General features: G+C 28.1%; 2 protein-coding genes across 2 annotated transcripts; both read left to right on the forward strand.

The window, feature by feature from the left end:
- The first annotated feature begins 2,529 nt into the window (after positions 1 to 2,529).
- LOC125853563 (zinc-finger homeodomain protein 7-like) lies at positions 2,530 to 3,956 on the forward strand. The gene is made up of 2 exons (XM_049533280.1): positions 2,530 to 2,757; positions 3,519 to 3,956. The coding sequence occupies exons 1-2, from the start codon at positions 2,530 to 2,532 to the stop codon at positions 3,954 to 3,956; spliced, it is 666 nt and encodes a 221-aa protein (XP_049389237.1).
- A 1,284-nt stretch (positions 3,957 to 5,240) lies between these two features.
- On the forward strand, positions 5,241 to 6,173 carry LOC125853893 (zinc-finger homeodomain protein 4-like). The gene is made up of 2 exons (XM_049533645.1): positions 5,241 to 5,487; positions 5,797 to 6,173. The coding sequence occupies exons 1-2, from the start codon at positions 5,241 to 5,243 to the stop codon at positions 6,171 to 6,173; spliced, it is 624 nt and encodes a 207-aa protein (XP_049389602.1).
- The last annotated feature ends 11,107 nt before the right edge of the window (positions 6,174 to 17,280 follow it).

The following is a 17,280-nucleotide window of genomic DNA, read 5'->3' on the forward strand; positions in this document are numbered from 1 at the left end:
TGATGTGGCATTTTCTAAAAAATAAAAGGGAGAGTGTATTATACACATCATGATGAGAGTGTTATAAAATAGAGAGGTGTGTTTCTCAAACTAATAAGTGATAGTTTAGGTATGAAACTCACACTGTTTAGGTATGAAACTCAAAAAAAAGGGGATAGTTTAAGTGTGTTTTTGACATTTATCTCTTAAAAATTTAAGATTTTCAAGAAGTTCTACTCTTTTTTAAAGTAATTAATTGAGGGTATAATAGGTAAAAACAAATGTCCTTTCTCGATTTGTCAAAATGGACAAATAAAAAAACAAGATAAGTAATTAGAGACTGAGGAAATATTTTGAGTGTATGCATAATTATGTTGCTAGATAATGGCGTGGTGAATTCGGATCAATTGGTGCTCCTTGAATTCTTCATCTATGTTGCTTGCCATTGTTGTTGAAATTTTGATAGAATTTTTTTTTTGTGTGACATTACATAATTAAAATCATAAAATTGAAAAGCATATTGACATTATACATATCTGTAATTTATTGCAAGTCAAAAATATTTTTTATTTTCTTGAATTTCATGTCAAACTAAAATCAGAACAAATTAAAAAGGAGAAAGTGATTAGTTTACTTGTCCATATATATTAGTACTTTTTGTTGCTCCGTTCCCTAAAACTCTATATATAATTATTTATGCAAATTTAATATTTGAATTTTCAGATTTTGAGATGTCAATAAATCAATTGACCATTCGAATTATTGGGCTTTGAAATTTATTATTTATAAAATTTAAGTCAAAATTATTCAATTGAACTCATCTGTACATAGTTATATTTGTACATACATAGTTATATAATTGACATAGGTAAATTACATTTAATGACAGAATGTGGAAGTCCTTGTGATCGTCGTAGTGATCATACATGTATTATGTATAGAAATGACCAAATCAGTCTCATAAATCATGACTTGCCTAACCCATTTAGATTTGGACGAATTAATGATTTACTTATTTTATTAGATCAAATCGTTTTGACTGATACACAACTCAAATTGGTTCATGTAAAACTTTATCTAAATACTTTTAAAAAGATTTTTTAAAATTTCATGACAAGTTATTTATAGATATAATATAAGGAAAAAGAAATTATTAGTTGCTTAGACAGATTATAAGAAAACAAACAGAGAATTTAACTAGGTAAAAATTGAGTGAATTGAGTTATGACTTGATGTTTAGCTCATTTCAATCTAAATAAATTTTAAGTCAATCAAATTCATTCTGTCTATTTTAACACACTCAAATTCAATCCTACCGCCTAGAGTAGACCTAGAGACATGCCCATTATTAACTAATCGAAAAAATGCTCAAAATAGTTCTTCAAATTTGGGATACAAATTATGATAATTCTTATAAACCAACTATAGTACTTCTTTTTCTAATCAACTACTATGCAATGACGTAATAATTCATATTATGAGGTCATATTTATTTGTCATAGTAGTAAAATCTACTTAATTGGATCTAATATATGGATAGCTAATTAATTTTGAAATAAAGTTTGAAAATAAGTATATTCAAAATAAATGAGTCAATTGCATTTTACACCCTAACATCTCTTTTTTCCTAGTAATTTATATTTAATCCTAATATTTTATAATTTGCAATCTAACCTCTTTATTTTCTTACATATTATTTTCTTTTTAAAAAAAAATCCGCAGGGGCAAAATTAGAATACAATTAATAAAACTCCGCAAGGGCAAAATTAAAAAAGCCTCCCATTGTTGGCTTTTTAGTTGACTGATTTTCCCTCAGACTTCTAATAAAGAGCTTTCCAATTTGATTTTTATTTTTTTGTAAGTTATTTTCCCTTGATTTGGTTTTGTAAGGTAAATGATTGAATATGAAATGTTCAAGATAAATAATTTTTTGAGATATTTAAAGAAAAGTAAAATTTATAATTTTAGATGTATTATAATATTTATATGATAATATTATTAAGGCTAAATAAGAAGTTTAAAATTAAATATAAATTTGGTATATATTTATACTTTTAAGTTTTATACATTAAAATATTATATATTTTTAAAGTTTCATAACGTTAAAACAACGCTCACCAATTGCATTGGAAGAAGGCCAATATTTTTTTATTGAGCATTTCTTAATTTTATGTGTGTTTTAAATGTTTGTTTTCCAATTTTGCCCATGTGAATGTTTTTTTTTTAACAAAAATAAGTGATTTCATTATTTTGAAAGTTTTTTTTTTTAAAAAAATATAGGGGTGCAAAATGCAACTCCAAATTAACTTTCCATCTTTTTTGTGTTACTGTAATAAACTTTAAATGAGACAAATTTTCTCCTCAAAATTAATTTTAGCTCTAAGTTCAATTCAATGTATAGTCTACTATAATTAATAATTTCAATTTTTAGCAGATTTATAATTTTTGACCCTTCTATTTAACTGGACCATTTCTTCAAAGTTTAACATACTATTTCTAAAGAAAATTAATACTCATATATCCTTCCCCAAAAGAAATTACCAATCAATCATGGCTAACATGCTTCGAGCAAATCAAGCTGCTAGGGCTATTTCTAAGCCTAAAGGTCTAGTTGTTTATGGTGAGTGCAACCGTTGTCTTTTAGCAAGTGTTAACGCTATCGATGGGTGCCAAGCTTTTGCTCCTGGTGGTTCCGTCGGTAGCATAGAATTTTTCCAATGTCAATTTTGTCACTGTCATCGGAATGTTCATCGTAGGTTGGATGTCAACAATCATCAGGTTCCACCAACACAACAACAGATTAATTTTATTAGAATTTTATTAAAATATCAATTGTCATACTTTTTTGAATGAATCATTGAATTGTTGTTTGTTTGCCAAAAAAAAAACATAAAAATACTTTTAAATTTTTCATCTATTATCAAAATTACGAACTTTTTTTAGATCTGTTTCAATTAATATTTTTTTCTTCTATTTTCATCTGTTTAAAATTAATGCTATCAATTATAACTAGTTACTTATTTAAAGAAATTTTTTTGTATAGATTATTGATTTAAGATGACAAGATTTAAAAATCTCATTTGATTTCATAAATTATGTATCAAATCAAACTAAGTCACATGTATGAAATAATTTATCTTATTCTACAAAAAAAGTTGTTTCTTTAAATAAATAAACATAATTACATCAGGGTAAGAGAAGAAAAATGAGGGAAGAGATTATAAGATTACAAAATATTTCATCATGGTAAAAATTTACATAGTCAAACCAAGTGATCTATTAAAATTCCAAAAAAAAAAAGGTTTCATCTTTCATCTCCAAATAGAAATTTCGCACTAGAAAGTTGAAATAAAAAATATTTAATTTCTTACTTACCTAATAAGAAAATTTCCACCATATACTTAAGATTTCAAAAGATTGTCATATCCACTAAATCTATACTTGCATTAATACTTGCCTCGAGAAAAAGTGAAAGCATATATATATATATATATATAAAAATCATTGGACAACAAGTTTATGCATCCACTCTTGAACAGACTGTGACCCAAAGAGATGTGAAGATGGAGGAATCATCAAACACCAAAAATATTAATCATCTCAGCCATATCACTGCACAAATATTTGACTCTCCGGGAGTTTCAATTGCACTGGCGGAATCCATTATGGCTAGAGCTACTCAAAAGTGGGTGTATAATAACAAAAATGATGGTGGAAATAAGAGAAAAAAGTCATGGGATGAACATATTGTTGAAGAATATGAGAAAGAAAAACCACAGATACTGGCTAACCAGCTAGAATGGACTTTAAACATGAGATCAGAAAATGGAAAGAATAAGAAGATCAAGAAGGGTGAAGATGAGAAGCTAGATGGTTTTGAGATGTATATCAAAACCAAGGGCAAAGCAATCAAAAAGTTACACCTTGCTCAAGCCGGACAATCAACATCTTCTAACAATCATAATTGTCCCAATTAAGAAGTGTTATTTTTGTTGTTGTTGTTCTTGCTTTTTTCTGTATGTTTTTGTTTGGGTGGGGTATGTAACTAGGGTTAGACATATAATATACTCCTACGAGTATATATAGTCAAGCTAGCTATCTTCCCAACCTGGTCATTTTCATTTATAATTTCCTTTTTACTCAAGTTTCGATTGATCCATCGTTTTATGTTTCAAAGGTCTTGTTTTGTTGTTCGAGCTTATTGATTTTAATGGATTTCTTCACTTGTTGTTGACTTTACATATATACATACTAATCTTCGAAAATTAAAAAATAAAATACTAATTATTCTTTCGAGATAAAGAAGATAAAAAGGTAATTTTTACTGATGGAATGGTGGTTATCCACCTCGATGGCTTATCTGAAGCAATTTGAAATTAATCAAGATTTCAATATTATCCATGATTTTAATTGTATAACAAATCTCATTTCAGCCACCTTGAATACTGATTTTGGAAAAAACAGTACCCATAAAGCTCGATGAGCACAAAATTGAACAACAAGTTAAGCATATCACTTAACTTAAACATGTTTCAATTACCATCACTAAAGAAGCCACTACAAAATAGATTTAGAATTTCTGCTAATAATAAATTTTATCATATTTCAAGTTTACCACTAAGCAACATTTTCTAATGATAATGAAGAGTATTCTCCCACAATATATGTTGGCAGGTCGGCTATCAATGCATATATAGAATTTAATTAACTAAAATACATGGTATATTGTGTTGTGTGAAGACATAATATACGAAAAGAATCAGTCTTACTTAATGTGAATTTGGACGGCAACTCATGAACATAGAAAATATATTTCTATTAATTAGCTCTGTTATTTACTGAGTATTATATATGTCATCCTTTTTTATACTAGAAAATATGAAATTGATTAGCTATAGAATGGGTCAGTAATCCCTGGTTATTCCATAACTAAATAGCTTCTAACTAGTCTTATAAATACTCTGATCGAATTAATTCCATATATGAATTTACAAAGCAAGTACTTGATAATGCAGAAACAGAAAGTAGATGGCAATTAATATCTGGAGTACTCCAAAAATCATGAATCACTTCAATAAAGTACAAAGTTTTGTTTTATTAACTATTTCCAAATGTCATTTGACCCATGCAATGCAACCCTAGTAAGCATACACCTCAATCTTCCTCCCATCTATATTATCTACTCACTATTTTGCCTATTTTCCCTCACCGCTAAACTTATTTCCTAGCTAAATCTCCTTTAATTAATTTCTCTCTTTCTCATGGCTTCTAACAACAACAAGCATTTTCTTGTGAAATATCTTGAGTGTAGGCATAACTATGCAGCTAGAACTAATGGTTATGTACTTGATGGTTGTGGTGAATTTTGTCCAATTGGTGCCCCTGAAACCCTTGAATCCTTCATCTGTGCTGCTTGTCATTGTCATCGAAATTTCCATAGAAAAGTTGAGGTGGAGGTAGAGGACGGGGTGGAGAGTCCTATCATTTCTATTAATCATCCTAGCCACGGTACTTGTTGAAATCACAAAGATCAATCATACTTTTTTTTCAACCCATATATCTCTCACTTGTTGATTTTATTTTTTTTCGTAGGTCAAATGTGACTCTTTTTTAGGGCAATCTTTAAATTATATTTACCGTCAACTTAAAGATTATAGAACTACACATCTAAAGGCAAAATTTTGTTCACTAAACTAAAAGAGAAGAAAAATTGATTGCTTTTTATGCCTTTCTTACTTAAAACGTCAAAGGAATTTTTAGATCTAGAATTTATAATTTTATATAGGTAATTAATTATATCTTCAACTATAACAACAGGTACTCCCCTTGTTATCATGGATAATCCACCACCACAATACACAGTGAGACCTAAGGCACAACTTTGTGAAACATTTGGGAAGAACAACATTGATGTGGAGACAAAGATGGAGATGGATGGAGGAGAGATAGAGGTGAGGGAGTTGAAAAGAAAGTACAATAGTTGTTCGTCTTCTTCAGTGAGAACAAGGTTGGATCCTTACCAAAGAGAGAGGATTTGGATTTTTGCAAACGAGATCATGGGATGGAAATGGACAAAGAACAACGAACAAGTTATCCCCTTTTGTGATGAAATCGGAATCACTCCCAAATTCTTGAAGAATTGGATTAACAACACCAGACGCAGAATTGGGCCCTTAGGAAAAATGGGCATCTAAGGAATAAGGATTAGTTACTTAAAATAAGTCTTTCTGTGTTCTCTACTTGTTTAATATTTTGGTTTCTTTTTTCTCATGTCTTTGATCCATAGAATTTAATAATATTAAGTATTAAGTTTTCCATTTTAATTTATTTTTCTTATTTTTCTTTTTATTTATTTTTTTACAATATTTTAGGTCTTAATTTCCACATGACATCACATGTTTAAGATAGTAAGAAAAGACATAAATTTCCTTCTTAACTTGTCCCGACAATACAATTACACGTTTAAACTAGCATGGTGAGTATTTATATATTACACATTTTAACTACTTAAAAATGAATTTATTTATTTCTTAAAACTGACATGACAAAAAAAAATATAAATATACGTGTCAAAAAACATCAAAATAATCAAAATTTTCCTTATGCCCCACCCTCAGCATCTCTTCTTCTTCACACCCTACCCTCCTCCTCTTCTTCACATTATCCTCTTCTTCTTCATTCTTTAATATTCGTCACAAGTTTTTATTTTTCATCACAACTTCAAAATACAATTGTTTTTCTTATTCGGAATTAGGTTAATTTGCTGTAAGATTAATCTAAATAAATGAAAAATAATAATAATTCAATTTATTTTGCTATGAAAATTTTGAAGCTATGATGTTTAGACATACAAAACCTAGACGATGATGGAGAGGGGGTGGGTATATCAACGTCATGTCGGAATTCTTATTTGGGATCATCAGAGACAATGAAACACCCTTAAAAGACCTCCCTCTAGCTGCCGCCACCATTTCTTCAAGTGTTTTTGGAACATAAAGACACATATTTAAATTCAATGCAAGCTTTGCTTTCCTCCATTTTGAATCTTGATATTCTTCAAAGAAGAAGAAGTCTAGCTAGCTGAAATTCATAACGAATTGAATTTTATTTCAATGAAGTTGATGATAAAATCAAGATTCTTTTATATTAAAAAAAATCTGGTGCCCTCTATTTGGGTTTTTAGTAGCTTCTTCTTGTTTTCAATTGTAACGTTTGTTTATCTTTGAACACAATAACCAATTCAATATAGTATAGCTTTTTATGATTTGGACAAAACTGTTTTTACTTTTGTTAAAGGAGTTCAATTTTTTTTTTCTTTTTTGATTTTGTTAAAGGAATTTTACAGTTTTTTTATTTGGTGGTGATGACAATTATATGGGTTTGGTTGTGCTAGGTGGTGGCAAAAATTAAAAAAGGAAATTGAATATGATAAAGAAGGAAACATGAATATTGATAATGGTGATGATAATATTTATTGATGGTGGGTAACAAAGAAGAAGAAAAATTGAAAGTGATATAGTGAAATTATTCACATCGTGTCTCTTTTTAATATATGAAAATTGGCATTTGTCAAGTTGAACTAGACCCTTTACTTCTCATAAAAGTTGTTGGTAGGAGAAACAAAATGTGTTATATCCACTTGAAGAAGTATGTTTAGCAAAAAAAAAAAAATCAGCTACTCCATTGGCTTATTTAGAGCAATGTGAAATTAATCGCAGCTTCGATATTATCCATGATTTTAATGACGGAGAAAATCTCATTTTAGCTAACTTGAATACTGATTTTGGGAAAAGCAGTAGTTATAAAGCTCGACAAGCGCAAAATTGAACACCAAAGCACATCATTTTATAACTTAAACAAGTTCCAACTTCTATCACCCACTACACAATAGATTTAACATTTCTTTTAATACTATCGGCGCATAGAATTTAATTAACTAAAATACATGTTATAAAAGATGTGAGTTTGGACAGCTAACTGAGCATAAAAAATATGAAATTAAATTTCAAATATTTTGTATTTAAAATAGGTCAATTTCAGATGAATAATAAAATAAATGAAGAAAGTCAAATAAAACATTAAATTAATGTTAAATTAAAGGACACTTTTTAAGAAAAATTTTTTTAAAAGAAAATACAAGTAAAATTTTGAAAATTATTTTAAAAAGATAAGAATTTAATGAATGAGAAAAAAAGTTTAAGAGGGGAATAAGTATTTTACAAAGAAAGAAATGAAAATAATTAAATATATATAAGTTTCAATATCAATAATTATGTGTACTAACTAATTGTCTAATGACCAATTAAAAAAAGGGCATGTGTCCATTAATTTATATATTAGTCCTCTTGAGAATTTTAATGACAGATGGATAATTTCTTAGTCAATGTCGCCTCAACAAAGTGCAATCATGCTAGGTGTACGTTAGCACACAAGGTGCACGAAAGTACATTTAAAAAATGAGTTCAAGGGTAAGAGGATCCTAGTTAAGTTAAGATGTGTCTCTGAGATTTCGATACAGTTTTAAGGGTATCTATTCTTTAACTCTTTAGGTTTCATTGATCATACATTCATATTTGACTTCAATAAAGTCTAAAGATATATAAAATCCAAGTTAAGTTGGTCAACAAATATTTAATAATAATGCAACCATAGTAAGCAAACAATCGTTTCTCCCATCTATATTATCTACTCACTATTTTGCCTTTTTCCCCTCACTGCAAGACTTGTTTCCTAGCTAACTCCCCTTCAATTAATTTTTCAGTTTCTCATGGCTTCTAACAACAAGAAGCATTTTGTTGTGAAATATCTTGAGTGTAGGTATAACTATGCTGCTAGATCTAAAGGTATGTACTTGATTGTTGTGGTGAATTATGTCCAATTGGTGCTCCTGAAACCTTGAATCTTTCATCTAAGTTGTTTGTCATTGCCATCCATTTTGTTAGTCATCCTAACCATGGTACTTTTTGAAATTACAGATCCATCATTTTTTTTAACATCATTTGTAGAAATAATAACTATATTTTTTAGGTTTAGGGTACTTTTAGATCTAGAAATTATAATTTTATATAGATATATAATTATTTCTTCAACACGACGATAGGCATTCCCCATGTTATCATTGATGATCCATCACCATAATACTCAGTGAGACCTTCGACGAAGGTTAGTGAAACGTTTGAGAAGAACAACAGTGACGCGGAGACAGAAACTGATATGGAGATGAAAGGAGAAGAGGTAGAAATGAGGGAACTGAAAAGAAGTATTGTTCGTCTTCTTCAGTGTGAATGGGGCTGGATCCCAATCAAAGAGAAAAAAAAAACAAATTACTTAACTACACTCCTTTACTTACCTTAATATCCATTTATCTCTACTTATTTCAAAAATTTCAAAAATCCCTTATTTACCTATGTATCCCGCATGTATCCCGTGCACAACGCTATGTATCCTTCTATGTGGAATGTATCAAACGCTATGTATCCCGTGCACAACGCTATGTATCCCGCTATGTGGAATGTATCAAACCTAATGTATCCTGTGCACAACGCTATGTATCCCGCTATGTGGAATGTATCAAACCTAATGTATCCCGTGCACAACGCTATGTATCCCGCAAACATTATTTTTAAGGGATTTTTGGTAAATAGAAAACTAGAAGGGATAGGATGTTATTTAGTACTTATAATATGTGGTTCCTATAATTTATAAAAAAAAAATGGACTTTTTCAAAAGAGATCATGGGATGAAAGAAATGTGAAAAAAAATATAATATAATATGTGTAAATTTTGGCAGCAATTAAACATAAAAATTATTTTTTGTAAGAGATTGATTTATCCAAGCATTTAAACTTAAAATCATCTAGTACATATATGAGAAGTATATTTTCACGTAAATCAATATTTCATATATAAGATATATAGGATACATAGTACTCCAATTCAAATAAGAATGCACAAGGCCTAAACAAATAAATTTAAGCAATTAAAAAAATATGCAATATATCTAGAAAAATAATATATATATATATATATATATATATATATATATATATATATATATATATATTCTAACTTTAATTTTAAGATGTTACTTCTAAAGACCTTAGTTAACTATAATAAATAAATGATTGTGAGACAACTATTTAACGGTGATACTATAATTATCGTCATATTATATTTTAACGACAATAATAAATATGAGTATTTATGTTCAACACTCTATGTAAAAATTGTTAAAGAGTTTAGCTACCCTGAATGCATTACATTAGCTCAATTATCACTATATGTTTTTATGGCTATAAATCTTATTGCTAAAAAGAAAATTCTATTATCACTAGATAACTATTTCGTTAAAGTGGTTATTTATACTGAAAGCACAAATTCAATTGCTAAGTCATAAATATTTTTTCCCAAAAATCATTTTTGAAAAAAAAAGTAAATTTCAAATTTTTCTCTATATTTTGAAAAATGTATGATGACCTATTATATTTAAGTTTGTTTGTCCTATGTCCTATTAGGTGAACGTTTTTCTTGCTATTACTTTCACAAATAAAGACAATGGAGTAGTCAAGTGTATCTTTAATTGTTTTTTATTCAAGTTTAGCTTAGTAAAAAATTAGACTTTCTTGTAGCAGTGTCTGTTAGTATGATTAAATAAATAAAAGATATGATTTCTTTAACAATTTGAACTTTTGTATAAGATATTCACTAAGTTCAGTATGGTATCAGTGCAAGTAAGTAATCCATAAAAATGAATAAATAATGCTTAAATAAATAAAATAAACTTTTATTCCTAATATATATTTACATCATATCAGTAAATGTAATATCTACATGATCAATTAGTATGGACTTAACCTCTAATTTGTTATTTTAAAATTAAGTTAATAAATCAATATAAATACCGCATTGAATCAAATATTTTCTTATGGACGATTTGGATATGCAATGTGAAATCATGATTTGATATCAAAATATTCTAAGGTGCCTCATCGATAAATCACATATCATTTTTTTTATAAATAATGTGATTACAAACTTTCAAATCTACATAATTTTACAAAGATTCAATGGTCAATAGTATAGTAGTAGTTAGTTATTCTTTAATATAATTCTTTCACATGGTAGAATAATCTCGTCACACAAAGCATGAGTCCTTTTTTGCAAAATTAAAAATGATGGTTCACAAACTATAAACTTATAGGTCAAGTTTTAGCATTTAAAAAAAATGAAATTATTATTTGAAATTCAAGACATCATATCGTATATCCAAATACAAGCTTAGAATAAAAGGTCGTACGAGAAATATAATTTCACCTCTAATTTGACTACTAAATTAGAAGTTATATGAGTAGAGATAAGGGGTAATGTCTTCTAAGAGGTAAAACTTTGGACATGCAATTTCATATCGCTATATGAAATCATGAGATGAAATAAGCATTTGAACATGTGAATTTATGTTGATTTTATATTATGAGATGAAATCAACATTTGGACAAGTGAAAATCTCAAATTCTCCAAAGATTATGATTTGAGAATTTTTAAATTTGAAATTTAACCCACAAGTTTAAATTTTATAAAAATAACTCCACATTTTTATCTACTAACCATTTATTTCATATGTAAATAAAATATATAATTCATATCATTACTTTTAAAATCATTTTATTCTCATATAACGATTATTTTTACCAACATAAAATTTATTATTACTTTAAATCAATTGCTACTGTACATTACATTAACAAAATTCATTATCTTTTATCAAATTTATTTACCAACCAAATTGACAAACAAATGACTCAAGGTAACAATGATCGTTCGTCTTCTCGGTCATAGAATCGAGAATGCAAGTTCAACGTCAGAAGATTATTCATAGTATGTGGGAGAATTATATTAAATACTAGACACTACCACTTATGTTTAGTTTTTATATAGAATTAAAGTTTGATTAATAAATATTTTAATATTTTAGAATAGCTTTTGATAGTATATCACGTGATTTTATAAGTTTTTGCTTAATTGTTAAGATTGTATAAAGATTTGAGACAATTTTGATAGTTTTACAAGTTATGAGGTTTTATGATTCTAGAAACATTCAACATAAAATGTACAAACAAAACTTCAATTTCATCTCATAATTTTAAGTCATTATTTCATGTCACATGACCAAATGGGACCTAAATATTTACAACAAATTAATAAATACATAACATGTCATTACACATAAATGTTTCCTCATCTTATTAAATGACTAATTATACACTTATTTAAATCATTATTATATGTATGTATATTTTCAAACGTTGTGTAAAGATGTTTTTAATGCAGTATCACTTAAGTAAATTCACTTTACTATAGATAATCTCGGGTCATTAAATTATGTCAATAGGAAATTAATGATCTGTTGAAAATTAAACAATTATTCACACTATTAAAGATCGTTTAAACTCAAACCAAAAGGCAAAAATAAAAACTTCACTCTTAAGTCTTTAGCCAAAAAAAAAAAAGCAAATGGCAAACAACTCAAGCTCAAATTCAAGTGGTGATATGACGATAAAATATGGTATATGCCTAAAAAATCATGCTACTAAGTTTGGTGACTATTCGGTTGATGGATGTCGCGAATTTGTGAAGAAGGGTGATGATGGAACTAAAGAAGAATTTATTTGTGCTAATTGTGGATGTTTTAGGAGTTTTCATCGAATGAATAGTCAGTCATTGTATCGTCCTCCAGTACTTCGATCTCGCTTCTTTCACCCACATGTTATTCCACATGGTGGTGGAAACGCACCGATTATTTTTCATCCTTTTACGACTCGAGTTATGCCAATGCAGTACATCAGAAGGCCTATTTTCTACTATTATCCGTGATGTGATAAATCTTAGTCCATGAGAATGTTCTTTGTGATTCTTGTTATCGTCATTACTAAGGATAGTAAAGATGAATATGAACTAAGATGCCAATCTTTATTTTATTACCATAAATTTCTAGTATGTTTTTTTACATTAGAAAAGAGAAGAAGAATTTAAGTTGAATTTATTTTAATGAAATTGTGTAAGTTCTTATTTTCATATGGTTATCTAGATGCTTTATGAAATAAAATTGTAATTTGTTTGATTAATTGCTTCTTACACTATTACAATGAAGGAAAAGAGAGTAAATAAGTATATTTGACTATGAAACACATATATCATATCGTTTACTAACTTCGTCTTTTATACATTAAATTTTTATTTATTGCAAAAAACACCTTATAATTCAAGTATTCAACAAAGTATAAATTATAGGAACCACATATTATAAGTACTAAATAACATCCTATCCCTTCTAGTTTTCTATTTACCAAAAATCCCTTAAAAATGATGTTTGCGGGATACATAGTGTTGTGCACGGGATACATTAGGTTTGATACATTCCACATAGCGGGATACATAGCGTTGTGCACGGGATACATGCGGGATACATAGATTAATAAGGGATTTTTGAAATTTTTGAAATAAGTAGGGATAAATGGATATTAAGGTAAGTAAAGGAGTGTAGTTAAGTAATTTGTCCTAAATTGTATATCCTAATCTTGTGAGTTTGTTGTTTAATTAGTTAAACATTTTTATTTTGTAAGAAATGCATTTATTTCACATTAAAAGCATGCTTTTGTTTCATCAACTGAAAAAAATAATAAAATAGCATGTTCATTTTTTTGTCAACTTAATTAGATTTTTATTTAAAAACAAACAAAATAATATCAATTTTTAAAAAAATAAATTAATGCCGAGTAAATTAAATACACTAAAAAACTTAATAGGTGAGATTTTTTGATTTTTTTTACGACCTTTCTTGATTTATTAAAAAAAATCGCATGCATAATGTATTTAAGAACTTAAATTACAATACATTAATATACTATTATTTTGTTAGCAAAACATATTATAAATTTATAAAAATAAAAATTTAAATAATCAATTTTTTTTACTAAAAGAATGAGTATTTAATTTGGATTGATACGTCACATCTTTCACAGTGTTGAATCAAGATTGAAATGTTGCTACCATCCACTATACTTGAAAATGAAGTGATTCTTTCAGTGAAAACAGATTGATTTTCCTCAAAATTTCTAAGGTAAATCATTGAAAATTGAATACAAATAATGACATTAATGAGGCAAAAATATATTATGTAGAAGATAATAAATAAATAAAATCATAGATATTGAAAAACAAACTGAGAGAAAATAAAGAAGATTATCAACAATAGAGCCGTCAAAATGGGCTTAGCCCATGGGGCCGGCCCAACCCTACCCACTATTGGGGTAGGGTTGGAATATGATTTTTCAAACTCATTTAAAATTAGGGCTTATAAGCCCGACCCATATAAGCCCTTGACCCTTGAGGCTTGATCGGGGATGGGCCGGGGTTAGCCCATGGGCCAAAACTTTTTATTCAAGAGTAATTTACAATAATCTCACTAGTATATAATCTAATTATTTGAATACACGCTATGTTGTAATATTATAAATCTTCGTACCCAGAAAGTATCTCGAAATATATGGACTCAAAATTGGGTTAATTTGTTCTAGATACACTCTATCCATAGATTCGCATGTATCTAGGATACATATACAAATCTCGCACCCTCGCCTCCCTCCTATCTTGCTTGTCACTCTCTTATCTCACTCGCATATCCCGTATGCAAGATACATGTTAATTACACTAGATTTTTGTTAGTGTTATTGAAACAACATCATTGTTTGTCATATTTGATTTGAAAATCTTCTCATTTTTTTGATGTTAAAGAATTATAAGTTTGAAAAGAAAAAAAATTAAAAAGAAAAACAGAAGGGCTAGCCCGCCCCTGCCCTCGCCCTTCTAGGGTTGGGTTGGGTTGAGCATTTTCAGGCCCTACCAAATTAAGGATCGGCCCGCCCTAGCCCTTCAAATTCCTTGGCCCTCGAGGCTTGGGCCCAGTGGGGCTGGACCGTCCCTTTTTGACAGCTCTAATCAACAATCCATGTTGCACACTTAATTGTTGTTATTTTATTTATCGTGTTTTTCTTAATTTATTTTTTTACCTTACTTGATAGGTTTTCATAGAGGCCCTTTGATAGATTTAGGAAAAAATAAAAACTATTGTTAGGTTTCAAAAGACCTTAGTTAACTACAAATAAATGACTTTAAGGTAATTATTTATCGATAATAATATAACTATCGTTATATTATATTTTAGCGACAATAATAAATATGAACATTTATAACTAATACTCTATGTAATTATTGTTAAAGACTTTAGCTAGTTTGAATGCAACAACATTAACCCAATTATCACTACATATTTTTGCGGCAATAAATCTTGCCGCTAAAAGTAAAATTTTATTGCGACTAAATATCTATTTTGTTAAAATGATTGTATATTCCGAAATTCATAAATTGAATTGCTAAGTCATAAATATCTTTTTCCGAAAATCAACTTTTAAAATAGAAGTAGATTTCAAATTTTCTTCCATATTTTGAAAAGATGTATGTTAACCTATTATATTTGAGTTTATTTGTCCTATTTCCTAACATGTGAACGTTTTTCTTGCTATTGCTATCATAAATAATGATAAACATTTAGTCAAATGTATCCTTAATCGTTTTATTTTCAAGTTTAGTTTAGTAAAAATTAGACTTACTTGTAGCAGTGCGTGAGAGTACGATTAAATAGATAAAAAGTAAGCTTTCTTTAACTGGTTAAACTTTTAGATGAGATATTCACTCAATTCGTATGGTATCAGACCACGTAAAATGTCATCCATAAAAAGAATGAATAAATAATATCCAAAGTAAAGGAAAAACAATTGTATTCCCAATATATATATTTACATCAAATCAGTAAATGTAATAACCATGATCAGTCAGTGTGGACTCAACTTCTAATTTGTTACTTTTAAATTAATTATTTAAATTAACATGCATAATATATCAAAGTAAATATTTTTTATGGCCGATTTGAACATGCGATATAAAATCATGATTTGATATCGGAATATTCTAAGGTGCCACATCGATAAATCACATATCTCCATGTCTTTTTTATAAATAAATATTTTGTGATTACAAACTAATTTCAAATATACATAATTTTATAAAGATTCACGAGTCAACAACAATAGTAATTAGTTATTTTTTAATAACATACTTTCGCATGGTATAAATAATCTCTTCACACTGAGCATGAGTCTCTTCTTGCGAAATTCAATGATGGTTTGTAAAATATAAACTTATATGTCAAGTACCGTTGCAGTTTATAAAAAATGAAATCACCATTTGATATTTTAAATCAAACTTCTTTTGTAGGATTTGATCTCAAATCGCATGTCCAAATATTAATTTGAAAGCAAGACATTATATCACATGTTCAAATACAAGCTAAGAATAAGGGGGTTAATTGTATGAGAAATATAGTTTCACCTCTAATTTGCCAACTCAATCTTAACATATATGAGTAGAAATTGGGAATTAAATCTTTTAAGAGGTAAAAGTTTGTCCGTACTAGCTAAATATTTACATTGGACTAATAGATGCATGACATACCATTACACATGAATATTTTCTCATCTAATCATCATACTATCATATCATATGTAATCAAAAGTGGTAAAATGTTAGACGAAAGTTAGATTACTATTTTACCCTTATAATAAATAAAAAATGATATAAAATTATCTAATTAAGTAAATATTAAGTTAAGGATCCTAACAATTGACTCATTTTTTAAAGAGATAAGTGTCAAAAATACACCTAAACTATCCACTCGTTTTTTAGTTTCATACCTAAATTATTGAGAGTGTTAAACTAGCTAAGCACTTATTTGTTTGAGAAACACACCTCAGTGATGTGTGTAATACACTATCTCTTTTATTTGAATAAACCTTGGCACATAACATTTCACAAACCACCCATTCATTCACCAAAATAATATTTTTACTCCATCCTATTTAACCCTCCGCTCCTAATTTTTTTATTTTTTACATTGTTCTCATTTTGTGTTAGATATGTACATATATTTTTAGGATTTTTTTTTCGTGTATCAAATATAACATATAAAAATTTATTTTTAAAAAAAGTCTTGCGGAGGCAAGCAAAACATATTTTCGATATATATATATATATATAACACAAATCAAGAAAAAAATTAAAAGAGGAGGGTTACGTGGAGTGAGTAGAATTTTTTTTTAAATAAAATAAAATAATACCTAAATTAATATATGAAAGGGCACGGGGGGAGGGGGGAAAGATGAAGTAAGAAAAAATAATATACTTTTATAA

This window comes from Solanum stenotomum, chromosome 1, assembly GCF_019186545.1.
Source record: "Solanum stenotomum isolate F172 chromosome 1, ASM1918654v1, whole genome shotgun sequence".
NCBI lineage: Eukaryota > Viridiplantae > Streptophyta > Magnoliopsida > Solanales > Solanaceae > Solanum > Solanum stenotomum.

Coding starts and splice junctions, on each gene's coding strand:
- LOC125853893 (XM_049533645.1), top strand. CDS start 5,241: ATGGCTTCTAACAACAACAAGCATTTTCTTGTGAAATATCTTGAGTGT. Junction 5,488..5,796: donor TATTAATCATCCTAGCCACG/GTACTTGTTGAA, acceptor CTATAACAACAG/GTACTCCCCTTGTTATCATG.
- LOC125853563 (XM_049533280.1), top strand. CDS start 2,530: ATGGCTAACATGCTTCGAGCAAATCAAGCTGCTAGGGCTATTTCTAAG. Junction 2,758..3,518: donor TGGATGTCAACAATCATCAG/GTTCCACCAACA, acceptor ACTCTTGAACAG/ACTGTGACCCAAAGAGATGT.